The 16,098-nt window shown below is 37.4% G+C and overlaps 2 protein-coding genes across 2 annotated transcripts; one reads left to right on the forward strand and one right to left on the reverse strand.

The window, feature by feature from the left end:
- Positions 1-887: 887 nt before the first annotated feature.
- On the reverse strand, positions 888-16,026 carry LOC139131327 (uncharacterized). The gene is made up of 5 exons (XM_070697340.1): positions 15,632-16,026; positions 4,518-4,620; positions 2,777-2,899; positions 1,782-1,971; positions 888-1,063 (listed from the first exon to the last, which is right to left on the reverse strand). The coding sequence occupies exons 1-5, from the start codon at positions 15,837-15,839 to the stop codon at positions 950-952; spliced, it is 738 nt and encodes a 245-aa protein (XP_070553441.1). The 5' UTR covers positions 15,840-16,026; the 3' UTR covers positions 888-949.
- LOC139131318 (uncharacterized) lies at positions 7,182-11,490 on the forward strand. The gene is made up of 5 exons (XM_070697328.1): positions 7,182-7,812; positions 9,517-9,619; positions 10,236-10,348; positions 10,719-10,906; positions 11,284-11,490. Exons 1-5 carry the CDS (start codon positions 7,356-7,358, stop codon positions 11,473-11,475), a joined length of 1,053 nt encoding a protein of 350 aa, XP_070553429.1. The 5' UTR covers positions 7,182-7,355; the 3' UTR covers positions 11,476-11,490.
- Positions 16,027-16,098: the final 72 nt, after the last annotated feature.

Below are 16,098 nucleotides of genomic sequence, written 5' to 3' on the forward strand. Positions count from 1 at the left end.
GATGTTTTGGAGGCAACATTGCACAAGTACTACACTGTTGCAGATGGGGGCTGTTTTGTGTTCCCAATGATTTTTAGTAATGCTGACAATGGGGGCGCCGTTGTCATCTAGTGAATCTGACTCTCTTGTTGGTTGTATGTATACCTCTCTGAAATCATTGAAAATAGGAGCTTCTAATGTCTATGCTGTAACCAATTAAATAATAATTAAACCTATCATCACTAAATGATCATCTCCGTTCATCTTTACTTTTTCCTCTAAGGACCATCTCATCCTTGAAATGTTGCACAAAGCACGTCTTGAATTTAACAATTTTCAGCACAGACAAGTGACAAAGAAGAAAAAGAAGACCATAAACACACACAAACATACATGAAATGACGATGACATTGACCTGAAAGTGTTGCTACAGCATCTAGGGTGCCATAATCTGTCAGTTTCAGAGTTTAATTCACAGAAGACATTTTGAATTTTGTTGACTGATATTTTCAAAGCCATATCTCCATAACGTTTGTCAATGCAGTAGACACACATGGTAGCAACATACCAACAATACACCATGGTAAATAAAATCTTCTCTGCCCAATATCACATTCAAAATGTCAATTCTTATAATGTGGTGCCACTGACAATTTTGTTGCGTCCATAATATACAACGCAGACAATATTTTGCAGTTCCGGACAATTTTTTCAGATTCCCCCATAGATTTTGATTAGAAACTGTAGCCAATAAAAAGTTATGCCTATTTGGTCCAAAATTATCAAAACATTTACAGAAAAATTTCCACAAGTTGGAAAATCGATGCACAAAAATTTTGGTGGGAAAAATTACAGCACTCAACGGGTTTAAATCAAATGAGATTATGTGTAATACCAGAATACTTGAAATGTTTGTCAGAAGTACACTCTCCATTTCTGTCATGTCTGATCACATCATCTGCCGAGATACTCAGTATCTCCATGTTCTCTTTTGCAATCTCCTTTCAACGATAGGATCATCATCTGCATGAAACATAAGTACTGGCAATCTTCTTTGACTCACTGAAATTAAATCTCTTTGGCACTGTAAATGTGGCAGGAAAAAAAAAAATTTTTATGATACATTTCATTTGGATGGGTGTGATTTACCAAGTGTCAAAAACCACAGGCTGTATCAAAGTTTCTTGATTTGACATATTCAAGTTATTTTCCTCTATAAAGGTCCATAGTGTCAAGGTAAAGTAGGCAAATTTGAGTCATTCTGGAAGTGTCTTTCATGTCAGCATTTACTCATTGTTCAGTGTCAAAGACATGAATTATCAGTACTGTTCAAACTTCATGTGTAAGTGAGAACTATTTATGTTTACACCAATCCTTTTTCCCTTGTTCTCACATTCTGGGTAGCTTTTGTTGATATTGACTTATTTCCATTGTGTTATTTGTTCTCTTTTGACAGTTTTATCAAGTTATTCACTTTGTTTCAACAAAAAGTTGACAACCTACCCCTTTAGTTTAAGCCTTGGAATTATCTCAAAGCTACTCACCAACATGACCAACTTTTATAATTTAACAATTGAATATTTGAACTATATTTTCTTGATAGTTTGAGAAGCATACATGCACACACACTGGTATTCCATAAACATGAAGTGTTTTGTGGACATTGTGAACCTGTTCGACCCAAATTCTAGTAAACAGGTCCAAAATCACCACTGAGAACAATGGTTTGGGCCAAACCATGGTGGTAAAAGGGTTAAATGAGAATGATCAGAAGATGCAAGGCTGACAGCTCAGTAACTTACCAGTTCAAAATCCAGCTGTGCGCCCTCATAAGCGCTGTAAATGTTGGATTCTAATGTTTTACCTCTGAGATCAAGGAGAGCATAGAAGTACTTGAATATGTGTAACACAAAGTATCCTATGAGAGGTATATGCATTAACCAATAGAGTAAGCGTCCAGCAATCCTAGCCATAAACAATGGCCTTACCAACCTGAAATTCAAAAAAGAGGAGAAATTGAAACCAGCTTTTTTAATTATAAATGTTTGCTGTGCATAGACTACAGACAGTTAAAATGGATGAGAAATTTGGTTTGATTTTTTGGTTTCATTCATTTTTTATTTACCCTAAGAAACTGAAAAATGTTTCTTCATGAAGTTTTACTCTCTTCTTCCATGGACCGGCCACAGACAAAGTGATATTTTAAGCACTTATTACAGTTACATACAACATGAAAATGACGATTTTTGTCTTGTGTACATGAATCTAGTAATTGTCTGACCTACTGTACTATAGTTGCCTAAGAGTCACCATACTGTTGGGTATAGACGTAGATCATTCAATAGACCTTTGTCCTGGCTATCCCACAATACATTGCTGAGGCTGTACAAAACACTGTATACACACTCAAAACAACACGCATACTGATTTTGTGTTTTACAAGGGATTGTTATACCAGTACAAGAATGACACAAATTTGCAATGTCAAAATTGCCTCGTGTATTTTGTGTCCATCGGTGGCAAAAATATAGCTCAGGGTGTAACCTGCCATAGTGTTCTATGAGCAACATACCCTGCATATACCCTATAGCTAAAAAGTTCCACGAGTAATGTACGCTGTGTATACACTAGAGCCCAATACATCATGGAACCAGTAAAAGAACTATATGGGTGCCTGTATATGAATTTAACATTCCATGAAATCATCCAAGTTTGGAATTTTGATCATTGAAGATGTCTGTAGATTATCTTCTTGCATTACATTGTGTGAATAAAAGAAGTGAAAGTTTGTCAATACCTATGTACACTGCCTCCAGGACTTGATAGCAACGTGACTGATTTTACACAGTCAAACTTCTCATCGCTGCATACTCTGAGTACGATGTGTCCTCCCAATGAAAATCCAACTAATGTATCCACTCTGTGATGTACAATGAAAAGTAAATCCCATGAACTGAATATTGGCAGGTTCAGTCGTGATTTTCAATGCAATAGAAAGACTAATAAATGTATTGCATTTAAAAGGACCAATAGCTGTAACTATTGATAATTTTTTTCTTGCATGTTTGTTTTTTAATGTCAATCTAGAATCTCTTGTTCTACTCCCCAAAGCATGTTGACATACACAATATTCAGTTTGTCAACTCAGCCTGATATCTGTAGACTGCATTGATCTAGTCTGGACTAGAATTCGAATGTAAACAACGACAATACATTTTACACCTACAGATGCCGTGTTGCAAGCTAAATCTACCACAGTGTGTTAACGTAGATTGCGGGTAACGCGAATTTTCGTACTGCGCCTCGTATCTGCGCACGCGTACGAACGTTCTTCCCGCGAGCGTTCTTTCCGGAAGTGGTCTTTTTGTCGCCATATAGCATACAATTACTTTGAGGTGCGACTTTCAAATCTGGTTTGTCAAAACAGTTTACACCAAGATAGCAAACTTCGTGTAACAGGCCCGTTTTAAGTGTGACAATTGTGGGATTATTTGCAGTATTTAAGTGAACTAAACTTTATTTAATACCTATTAAAATTCAATAATAAAAGTTTCGAATATATCAAACTAAACAGGGATCTGTCGCTAGAGGGCGCTTCAGTGTAGCATTTTTTGTATTAAAATGCCCATATCTTAAAAAATTGTGCGGTGACCCCCATTTTTTCGTTTGATTCGAAATCTATATATTGATGGGCTTAATTTACGAGAGTTTAAAGAAAACGTAGATTTCAGATCATGACATTTGTAATGAAAATATCAAAATTTGGCCAAACTTTGCTCCTTTTATAAAAGCACTATTCATGGAAACGTTGCTATATTTTCTGATATTTTCAAAAGTAGATCACAAAACTAATATATACAATACAGGGACTTGTGTTGTATAAAATCTATAGAATTGTTTTACTATATTTCAGTTTTATTATTCAATAACACTAGTTAATCGAATAATACAACATTTGAACCAATTTCAGCTAAATGTTTTCGCGGGACAACATAAAGGGCGCCATATCTCCAAAATATGCATGGGGACCATATTTTTTTATTTTACTATTTAACATATCTACCCCAGCTTGACATCTGTACAAAGTTTCAGAAAAATCCTGATTTCATTTTTTCTTACCAGCAAGCCACCTTAAAAGAAGCTTTGAGGAGTAGAACAAGAACTTGAAATGGACATTCATAATACAAAAATGGTGAAAAAAATCATTGAGAGTTACAGCAACTGGCCTATAATGTAAGAGAAAATCACAAAAGCTATGACATTTGCGAGAAACAGTTTCTTGGCAAATATGTGTGACAATCACTGTTGTATAATCTATTTTATCAATATCTTCTCTTTTGTTGCACATTTGACAAAGACAGATTTATTTTGTATTGTAAGGAAATAAATGATGTGAAATTATTTAGTAATTGGCACTTTTAGACTCATTATCTTTTTTCAACATTTTTTCTTCAATATATCTTTCATAGATTATTGTTGATACAAGTCACACTTTGTATCTGAATTTTAAGTATTTACTCCACTATAAAAACACCTACCTTTTAATTCCAATGGTTCTGAGGAAAGCTTTAATGATTTCAGCTTTTTGGTAGCTAGAAAAATTGTAAATGCCCTTGTCATCGAGCTTTGTGTAACCCATTCCTGAAATTGAAAAGACAAATAGCGGAAACATTATTTCACAAGTATGCATACGCATAAACCACCTCCTACCGGGTACTTGATGCTGCTGCAGGTACTAAAAAAGACAACAAGATTTACCCTTTCAGAACAATGGTTTGACCCAAGCCCATTGTTTTCTAGAGTAGAGCTGGACCTCTATAAAGGTAAATGGGGTGAAATGCTCTATAAAGGTAAATGGGGTGAAATGGTCGGAGCAGCTCAGTCTGTACTTATCATAGCTAAATCAGTAGGGTAGTTTTCGCTGGCAAGCTGTGCACAAAACTTGTGAAACCAATTCAATCTCTCTGGAAATACAGTACTACCTCTCTCATAAATTTGGCAGTAACATATCTTTCATACTGTTGTCTAAAAACATCTTAAGTTTTGATACAACTCAAAATTTACTGTTTTGAGTTGTACTCAAACTGCAGAGAGGTTCTGGTCAACTCATACAGTAAACTGCAAAATGTAACAGATATATCTGGGTATGATATAAATTTACATATCTGTAAGATTACATTGACAGAGTAACTCAAACATCATATTGTCAAGGGCAAGGTATACTGGTTGACCCAAACAGTATTAACTGATCAAAGGTTCATATCCGTTTTAAGGTCTATGGTCTAGTAAAGTTTGTCTTAGATAAGAGGGTGAATTAACAAGTCCAGTTATCTTTTCAACAGCACATGTATGATAAAAAAGTTGTAAATTTGAGTGGCAGACAGGAGTCAAATTCGCAGATCATTAATGTGGAATAGAGATCCCTAACGGACCATATGCATTGCATTGAGGAACACCAGTTTTGATGATGATGTACTTGAAAATTTGTTTTATAGAGCAGTCTGGATAAATTGCCACTGCTTGTGATCTAATACAACATGTTTTTGTAGTGTTTGCTTCAAAGTGGGTGAATTCCCCTATTTAATCTAAATCTCCCATATACACACAAACACATGACCTGTAGCCCTATCTCTGCATGGCAGGGCTGTGTGTTACCTGCGGCCGTATAACGCTGGTAACACACAGCCCTGAAAGACTATCATCTAGATGTTGGCTTCGGATTATAAAACTCTATTTGAACTCTATGAATATTGGATGAATGATTTTAGTGAGTTTCTAATACACGTATATTAAACATTTCCTATATGGATAAAAGCAAGATGATGGGGACTTTTTAAAGGGAAACAGTCGTCAGAACTGCGCCTGTGCGAGTTTCTTGTTTACAAACAATGTATTTCGTGCACGATGGTGGTAGATGCACCTCATCATCATAGCTGCAACATTAAATTACACAATGTAAATTATGATAGACATGTTTCATCAACATACCTCGGATACGGTGTTTACATTTGTGGTATGGGTCCCATATGACCTTTGAGTGCAATGCTGATGACTGTATCCCTTTAATTTGATATTTGATCCATACATTAACCTGATTTGCTAATTCCTTGAAAAACCTTAATTTGCATAACTTTTATTTGCATTTATTATGGGTTGGACCCTAAATCATATATAAATGCCCCAAATTTCCAAGCAGAAGGGGGGGGGTACCCCCTCCCCCAAGAAAACTGGCGAAAACAGTTCTGATTGGAAACCTGTGCTACGTGGCGAAGCACGTTATATAAATGGATAATTGTCATGTTAATATGAACCCCCCCCCCCCCCGCGATAATTTCGAGATTCGAGATTTGTTTCACTAATATTGCTATGCGTGTAGTGCAATAAGCAGGATATATTCTCGAACATGAAGCTATTATTTATCATAAAAGTATAAATGGTAAATTAAACTTCACGCGGCAACGGCAGACTCTGTTCCATAACTCACCAGGAAAGTTTGGCATAATCATCCTGATACCGTTCTCAGTCAGAGGATGAAACAGTTTCTTGAACGCCCTGTAAGTAGCTGGTGAACCGTGAATGAAAACCGCGACCGGGCCATCCTTTGGACCGATGTCACAGTATGCCATGGAAAATTTCGTTCCTATAACTTCGACGTCAATGTATTTAAGATCACTGTCGGAGCCGAGTTCCATGGTGTTTTTGCATGAATTTACGATTGATATCATTAGCTGCACGGACCAGCCCTCAGCGATCGCGCTACGTTTTCCCCAGCCTGGAAATGTGCCGGTCCGCGGTGCATCAGCTGATTGACTGATCATCGTTACATTTTACCAACCGTATTCGCTTGGAAACGACGACTTATTTATCGAAAATTTTTATAATATATATAATCATCACAATCATAATCATCGTCATAATCATTTTACATTAGTTATAAACTAAACATATATACTTTCTTTCAAAGACACCATCGTTTCGAAATTGATCCCAGACGAAATGATAATCTATGAAGTGCATGTTCCGGCGTGCGATCATTGCGCGTGCGGTCGCAGGCGAGTCGAATCTACTTGGACTGGTCTTAGATTTCCTACATGTAGCTGGTGATTACATCCTGTTGCTCAGTATTTCTGGGAATACTCATATTTCATTTTGTATCTACGCTTTTTTAGTTCGGACTATATCTACTTTCACAGTTTCACTGTAGTGTAATACTAGTGGCCAGGAGGTGCAGTGTGAACCCGGCGCGTGACCTATACTACTTTGACTTGACGTCTGCAAGTTGACCGAAGCAGACGACCAGAATGTCGCACAACCCTTGTGAAACACGACGCTTCAGCCTTGTATTTGCGGTCGGTACCAAGTGCTAAACGTGTGAAATGTCGATGGTTGTGCGGACTTGTACTACACGTACCCTAGCCCATTTGAAAATCCCTGGGCGACATCCCAACTGTGTCGTAACCAAAGTGGGTCAGCTGAGAACGATCCTTTGTCGGCCATTCATCAGAGGTGCGACGACGAACCATGGAGCTACAAGACGGACGGACCAAAGATCATGTACAAAAAGTGTTGTGGTGCATCCAAAGACGACCTCTGTCGTTATTTCGCGGTGTTTGTGTACGGAAGGCCAAGGAACAAGACCGGAACTTCCAACCTCAAACGTGACATTCAAAAGCTGCGGGGTCACGTACGATGCAACATACGCTGATGCCGGAGACCCCAAAGGCCCTGTTATTGCTTGCCTTCATGGATCACCCGCTTCACACAAAGATTTTGCGACAATTTCTCCACATTTGCTTTCAGCTGGTGTTCGACTGATTGCTCCAAATTTTCCAGGTATGTGATGAAGTTAGAATTCGAAACAACCTCCACGATTATCCAGGTGCCACCAACTGGTAAATTTCATCAATTTCGCAAAATCATCACAAAACATGTTTTGAAGGCTGATATACTGATTTTACTTATTTTTTACCTTGACCTAAAATTTAGAGGGGAAGTAGAGCTGTTCGTAACTGCCCTCCCACTGGCATACACAGAAAATATGCCCTCCCACTGAATGTTGATGCCTAATGCCCTCCAGTGCAGTATCTATGGTCTGCCCACTGCCAACAACAATTCAAGCTCCCGACTGCCCCTCTCCCCACCACTGAAATTCCCCGTTGCCCACTAGATGCCCACTGGACAACCCAGATCAACACAAAACCGTGCGAGCAGCTAGCAGTATACCTTGGAACATTGCTCCTTTCTAAATTAGGTGCTTAATCTCCCCTCAAGTTCTATCAACCACGGCTTCCCCTCAGTCTACGTATTTTCCGGAACCCACTGTCAAAAATTTTCTCCTCGCCCCCTGAAAAGAATGAAATTTCTTCCCCGCCCACAGTAAATATCCAAAATCAGATTTTTTCTTCCCGCCTACTGATTAGTTTTAATGATGATTCTATCGTTTTAAACTTTCCTGCCTGCTGAAAAACCCTGCATGAACACCTTTTTGTGCAAACAGCTTAACTGGCAGCACCTGATTATCAGAGAAACAGAAATGATATTAAGGTAGTATGCGCCTCGAAAGTGAAACACTTAAACTTTTGTTCAACTTTCCTCAAAGAATCTTTCAACCATTCTCTTTCAAAATGAAGAGTAAATTTCGCAAATTTGGTACTAGAGAAAAATTAATAAAAAATTTACTGATACATGTATTTGAAATTCAAAATGGCTCATTTCTGCGTAAACTCTATGGAAAAAAATAAAATTTTCGAATTTCGAAAAACTAAGCCGGTAATTTTTTCTTTCACCAAGAGCTTTAAAATGAGCCCCCACAAGTGGTAGATCAGAAAAGAATTGTAAAACTTTGAGAGTCTGAATATTTGTCACCGAGGCGCGTTCTACCTTAACGTTCTCCAATAAATGGACAGTCCCTGGACAAAAGGGACTGTGAATAAATGGACACTGGAATAGGACTGCTGGAGGTAGAACTGGAATTGTAGCGAAACTAGTTAAGAGTACTACCTCCATGTGACGTCCATATGTCAGTCCCTAACAGTAGAGTCACTCATGTAGGGAGAATTCATTTTTTCGGAAGGGGTGTAACTACAGACCATTGCTGATGATAGACCAAGACATTTTTGGGTTAAACCATAAACCCTAAGGCCCCTCTACGATCTATGGTTAAACCATGGAAGCAGTGTTTTCTCCAGGATTCTCTCACAAGAGTGGGATATTCCCTAATGTCTGCTTGAAAATTTGGGGAATTTAGTTCTGATTGAGGGGGACAGTAGTAACTTAAACTAAATTTATGGAAATCAACTGTTTTCAAGGGTATATACATAAGATGAAAGTGTGGATCAAATATCAAATTAAAACCAGTCTCCTTCACCCACAATGACTGGTACACTTTTGCATCCCAAGTCACACTTACAACTTACTGTTCTGACAAATTTCCTTTTCAGAATTTGAACTTGTGATGTAGTCTTCGACTACCGTACATGTATCAGATTATAGACTGAACTTTCATCAGTGTTTTTTATTATTTTCTTGGTTCAAAAGAGTGTGGATACTGCAATGCTATCGATGGAGACTCCTACAATTTCAGTGTAGAGCACAAAGCCACGTTTCTCAAGGATTTCTTTGGTGCTATTGGTGTTAATAGGTAAGAACCCATGAGAAAATTCTGCATGTTTTGCCATGGCACTTCTGTTGCTTTTACTATCTCATGAAATGGCTAGCCATGTACAAGTAACTTTCAGGGGATTTTTGTTTCTTATTATACCAAAATAAAAGAATTAAACTAAAAGTGATATCAGAATAAATAAATGATCTAAATTAACATCACATTTGTGTAAACTTCATGAACTCAATCACCAAAATGACCTCATTTGTATTGCCATTGTAAGACAATCTAGGATACATAGTAATTTTCCTATGCCACTTGTTCTGTTTGATAGTTCTGCTGAAATACCCTTGTCTCTACTCTTCTGCATAGATACATTTAGTAAGCACACTGTATTGCTTAAATAAGTTGTAATATAAGAATTACACATGTACATCATTGTTTTTGTTAAGGCCAGGTACCCGGTAGATGTTACCGGGTTCCCCAGTCATTTTACCGGGGTTCCCCTTGGTATATCAGTGCAATCAGATTTGGAGATAGCAGAAATGTTACCGGGGTTCACAAATCATTTACCAATATTCCCCAACCTTAGCAAAAACACTGTACATGTATTTCTGGCTTAACATGTTGGGCAACATATTTCCTTCTGTTTCAGAATATCTGTACTTGTAGCACACAGTGCGTCCGGCCCAACAGCTGGCCAGTTCTGTGCAGACACTGATCTTGTTCAATCTGTTGCATTTTTATCAGCTGTTAATCTACGCCCTCACAGTAAGATTTTATGTAGTGACATCACTTTCAATGAAGACCACTGAGTTAGTGTACCAGGTACACTGTTTTTGGTTGTTTAAAGTGTAGTTCATGTACACAGGAATTACTAGTAATTTATTGCAAAGAAGATAATTGATGTGCATATGTGTCTTGTAGTACCAGTACACTGACCATGTAAACATGTTGGAATGAAATCAGTCAGGATATGCCAAAGTAACGGCTGAGGAAGGACACATGGACAGATGGAGCTCAAGCCATTGGTTCCCGGGTCTTCAGCTAAAAGGATTAAAAAGCAAGTGGTGTAACGTGTGCCAAGTACTACAAAAGTCAGTCAAGTACGCTGATTTCGAAGTGTTTTTTGTATTTTACAGCATGGTGAGATCTGCAGGTCGCATCGTGCATTTAAGTTCATGGCTTATGAGAAATGCTATTGTTGGGAAAGTGATGAGAAGAGTGTTACCGTCCATTGCAGTAATCGTGACCCGCTTTGAAGTGAATGATACCAGCTACATGATCGGCATGCTACATGAAATGGCAGCCATCAACTGGATGAAGGTAAGAAAAGCACCATACAGGCTCAGAATCTCAATTGTTTATGGTAAAGACTAATTATTAGTTATGGCAGAAATTCCAGTTTCTAAGAGTTGCCCTCTCAGCTTTACTTTGAAAGGGAACGTAGAAATATTTTGAACATCTGCTTTTACGGTATGTACCGTATGTTTAATCTTCCTTTTTAAGTGCAATTTATGTGTCACACTTTTCTTTATTTGTTTTCCAAGTGTCCATACGTCTGAATTTGACTGCTTAACTAGTACGGGTTTTAACATCAATGCCGTCGACTGAAAAGTGTTTTACCACTGGAATGACAGAAGTAATTGATAAAAGTCACCGTATTTCTGTCTTATGAAAAGTTATATGTTTTCCTGTCGCAGACCAGAGCAAATCTCGAAATGGTGCACAAATCATCATTACCTGTCCTGGTGGTTGCCAGTGAAGTGGACAGACTAGTTGACATTGAAATTGCCAAGGAGAAAATGGAACTCTTCAATCTAGACAAGACAAAAGACGTTTTGTACATAGACAGCGATGGAGTTTATACAAGGGACAGAATAGACGGTATGTAACATTCTTTTAAATTTTCACACATACTTCCACAGTACCCCGGTGATTCTGTGTAGGCTCATACTAACAGACTTGGCTAGCCCCTCTAACAGTTACAGCTTAATTAACTGGACTTTGGGAAACATTCTCGCTAGGAAGAATGTGCCTTAGGGACAGAAATTCAGACTCTTAAACCTTTACAATATTCTTTTGGACTACAAGTAAATAAATTTTTTACCAGTGCAAATACATGATTTAGTATGTTTAATGGTTGTATGTAAACCTCTGGTTTCCAAGTTTCACCAAATGCAGTTACGGTTTGATGAATTTCACGAAAGTGTAATTCACTGCTGCATGTCAAGGATGTAAAGAAACTGATATGGGTACATGTATAAATTCCTTCCAATGGTCTTATCATCATCAGATCACAAAGACAAAAGAAGACGAGGCATCATCTTTGCCAAGGAGGACACTGGATTCAAAATTCTCATCCGAGATCATCGCCATGGCAATACTCGATCTGTTGAAGCTGGTACAAAAATGAAAGCTCCATATAGCATCATACATGTCAGCTTTTTTCTTTTATTTTCATAATTACAAAGTATTAAGCAGCTGATTATCTTGATCTGTTGAAGTTAGTTGAGAAATGAACCAAGGATTCATCAGAATGTATTTAATTATCTAGAAAATAGGATTTTATCCATGATATTAATTTATTTGCTGCATTTGTGATGCCATGGATTTTAACAATAGTTTTGTATTGAGGGTCAGTGTAATACACAATATTTGGATTCTTAAGTACTACTGTGAATTTTATTGATTGATTGATGTTCGCGTAACATTTCATCAAAGCTGAACTTTTCAACTTTATTGACATTGGCTGCTCAATCTCAACTTTTTACATGTGTTTTTAGCACTGACAGTTATTGTCAACTGTGTATTTTTCTATTACTTGGGTATTTATGAATACATTCAACTCCTGAATTTTCATAGACCAAAGATCACATGCGATCTAGTCCTCATTATTGATGTTAACTCAGGGAATATTCAGTTTTAGCTCTTCAAAACTAGCATTTTCATCCTCTTTTTTAGCAAACGCTTGTTTTCTGCCAAGACATATCAAAAGTTATGACAGTGTCAAGGTTACGGTAGCTGTCAGTCCCTCTAAATTATTATTTTTTTACCATCTTTGTTTAAATATATCAATTGCACGTTCTTGTTCTACCCCCAAAATGATGTTGAAACACAAACTACATGTACTGGTATTTAGCTAGTCAAAACAGCTTATATATGTGTACAATGTGATGTGATTGTTTACATTTGAATTCTAGTCTGGACCAGAATTCACTCGTCAATAATAACAATGCAGTCTACACAATGTACAGGCTGACTGATGACAAGCTGAAAACTGTATCTCAACATGCTTTGGGGAGTAGAACAAAAAACTGTAGTTGATATTAAAAACAAACTGGTAAAAAATATTAAAAGTTAAGCTACTAGCCCTTTGAAACAACAAGAAAGAGTATGTGCACATTTATTTTTTAATATTCAAAAATAAACATTTTCTTTCATACCATTCAGCATTTAACAACAGGTGACTAAGCAAACCAAATCAGATGCACTTTGTAGGACATAGCATCGACTATATGTTTATTGACAATTGGGCATACATTCAACTCAACCTGGCAAATGTAGAAAATAACGCAGGGGTAGGGACTGATAATTTTCCATAAACACAAAGTTTACAGTAAAGTCGAAATAGCTTTATAAACTTCTATAACTGATGCCTTTGCTGTTCCATACATCTAGATGGGTGTTTTCCCCACTCATGATAATTTCTTCACAGGTATTCCTTTGGATGATGTGAAATGAAAAACTGCTCCACAACAGGTCTTTACAAGATACCATGATTAGGCACTGGACTTTATTTGTGTATTCCTTATGTCAGGTGAACTTGCGGTAAAGCAGTTACATATATCATTTAAATATTACCAGTATGTTGAGGGTACTGAACCAACCTGCACCTCAGGAACATTAGAAGGCATCCGTCATCACTTCAACATGTGTGGGATATGGGTGCCATACAGTAATTTGCATACTGCAGCGTTGATGGCTTTGGATGATTATAACTGGTCGACTCAGAGCCTGAAAACAATACTGGTACAGTGTACCTCTCATGCTAGGGTATCTGTATGGTACATGTGCATCTCAGCTCTATTTTGGGCACAAATTTTTGTGCATATGCAAGAGCTAGATTGTCTGTAATTTTCATAGAAAATACACAGTGTACAAGTGTAACTTTAACTTTTGCAGAGGCCAAAATTTACTGGCACCTAGACACTGGGTGGAAATCACCAATGCACTGTCTAATGTAATTGATTACCGGTAAAATAATGAAAAATTGAGAGACAACGGGAAGTGATGCCTTGTGTGCATGTCCATGATGAGTTTTACTTTACCTTATGTACACTGTATACTTTATTTACTAAAGTTTTTGTTGTTGTTGTTGTTGTTGTTGTTGTTGTTGTTGTTTATCAGTAAAGATAACATTTTCCATCAGGAAGTACCTTGATGTCTCACATGGTTCATTTACTGTTCTTGTGATGAATGGTACCAGCCAGGGTAAATTAACCATGGTTATCTGATTATGTTACAGACCCCCCATTACTATCAATGCAATCATATCTGGGGAACATCAGAAAAAGAACAGGGTTCGCAAACCTGAAATCTTAGCAAAAACAATGTCATTGCTATAAATTGTCATCATTGGACCTTTTTTCTACTAAAATAAAATCCAAGTAAAAATTTTGATTTTCTATGCTTTGCATGTACCGTAGTCAGACTAGACGAAGTGAAAACAAGATCACAGTGAAACATTGAAAATCTATTTTCGGCTAAAATAAATTGCATTGTAAATAAAGTAGTACACAGTACTTCTTTAATACCAGTACTCCTGCACTGGTAATGATGGCACTTTTGGATACATTTTTCAAAGTCTTGGATTAATCCCTCCTTCAACATTTGAAAGGACATGCAAGGCTCACCGCATCGCTCAAATTGCATAATTGTGTAGACTTCTTGCAAATTTTGTTAGAGCTCATAAAGTAACTGTTTCTAAGCAGGACTTGCTGTTAAGTTGACATTTGACAGCAGAGTGCCATACACATCCTAACTTCTTTGATTTAATTTTGGAAGTTCAGGAAATTAAAATCTCAGAGCTAACTTGATGCGTCTCAATATGGCGACAGTCCACTTCATATTTTTCTTTTTCATGTCCATACACGTTCTTGTTCTCATCTCAAAGCCTGTTGAATTTGCTACTTTTCAGCTTGTCAATATGGTAGAACAGATTTTGCCAAAAGTGCTCTATTTTGGTTTACATTTGAATTTTAGTGCCAACTTAGGCTTGTCAAATAACAGCACATTGGTCACTTGTCAATAACAGCACAGTCAACACATGGTATACAGGCTGAGTTGACAACCTGAATACTGTACAAAATGATTTGGGAAGTAGAACAAGAAACTTCAGTTGACCAATAAGAGAAAATGAAAAAAAACAGAAACCAGAAATTCATCAACACTACAGCTGGTGTTCCAATGCATAATTTAACACTAATTTAATACTTTGACAGGGAAAATGCATGTGATGGCTAATTCCTAGATGTTTCAAAGTTTATTGAAATGTTGAGAATAAGTCAGACCCACATGAGCTGGTCTATCACAATCAGGGTAAACAAATTATAATGAGAGAAAAAAAAGAGCAATACTAAGTCAGTACATTGAATTGCTTCCATTGAAAAGCACAATGTGGGGAAGGAGAAAAAGTATTAAATGCACTGCACGCGGATTGAATATATAAGCTTAATGCACAATTCGGGGCAGATGAATATTCCATATTGATAAAGAACCATTAGCATAAAAGTTCAACACCAAAACAATGCTCATTAATATAATTTGCATAAATTACTACTAATCTGCCCCATATCTTTCACTAATAGCGATTGTAGGATCGGTGTCGACCAGTGATTTTTTATCTAAGATCCCCATGTATGTTGGATACCTCCGCGGAGGACTCAGTTACGAACTTCACAAACTAACTTCTAATTGCCGTAGCTACCCGGAAGTAGTGTCACTACGTTTGGAACAGGAAAAAAAAACGCCCTTCCATATACCACTCACCAGGAAAGTTTGGCATAATCATCCTGATACCGTTCTCAGTCAGAGGATGAAACAGTTTCTTGAACGCCCTGTACGTAGCTGGTGAACCGTGAATGAAAACCGCGACCGGGCCATCCTTTGGACCGATGTCACAGTATGCCACGGAAAATTTCGTTCCTATAACATCGACGTCGGAGTATTTCAGATCACTGTCGGAGCCGAGTTCCATGATAGCGGAGATGATGATTCCGAATATTATTTAAAGTGTCATTCGTGTAGATAAAAATCCCTTGAAACTGGAAATGTTCTCATGGAAACACGATCCTGTCGTGATGGAAACTGCCGGTACTCGCCAGTGGCAGTACGTGTTTATCACGGCTCTTGTGATGATGCGTTCACCTTGAACTGGAGGTCACACACTATCGATATAATCTGACCACATTATTCACTTCCTCGCATCTATTGAGGCCATCGTAAAGATAAATTTA

Source organism: Ptychodera flava, chromosome 1, assembly GCF_041260155.1.
Source record: "Ptychodera flava strain L36383 chromosome 1, AS_Pfla_20210202, whole genome shotgun sequence".
NCBI lineage: Eukaryota > Metazoa > Hemichordata > Enteropneusta > Ptychoderidae > Ptychodera > Ptychodera flava.

Coding starts and splice junctions, on each gene's coding strand:
- LOC139131318 (XM_070697328.1), top strand. CDS start 7,356: ATGTCGATGGTTGTGCGGACTTGTACTACACGTACCCTAGCCCATTTG. Junction 9,620..10,235: donor GGTGCTATTGGTGTTAATAG/GTAAGAACCCAT, acceptor CTTCTGTTTCAG/AATATCTGTACTTGTAGCAC. Junction 10,907..11,283: donor CAGCCATCAACTGGATGAAG/GTAAGAAAAGCA, acceptor TTCCTGTCGCAG/ACCAGAGCAAATCTCGAAAT.
- LOC139131327 (XM_070697340.1), bottom strand. CDS start 15,839: ATGGAACTCGGCTCCGACAGTGATCTGAAATACTCCGACGTCGATGTT. Junction 2,900..4,517: donor AGAACCATTGGAATTAAAAG/GTAGGTGTTTTT, acceptor TGTACATCACAG/AGTGGATACATTAGTTGGAT. Junction 1,064..1,781: donor CACAGCTGGATTTTGAACTG/GTAAGTTACTGA, acceptor CCACATTTACAG/TGCCAAAGAGATTTAATTTC.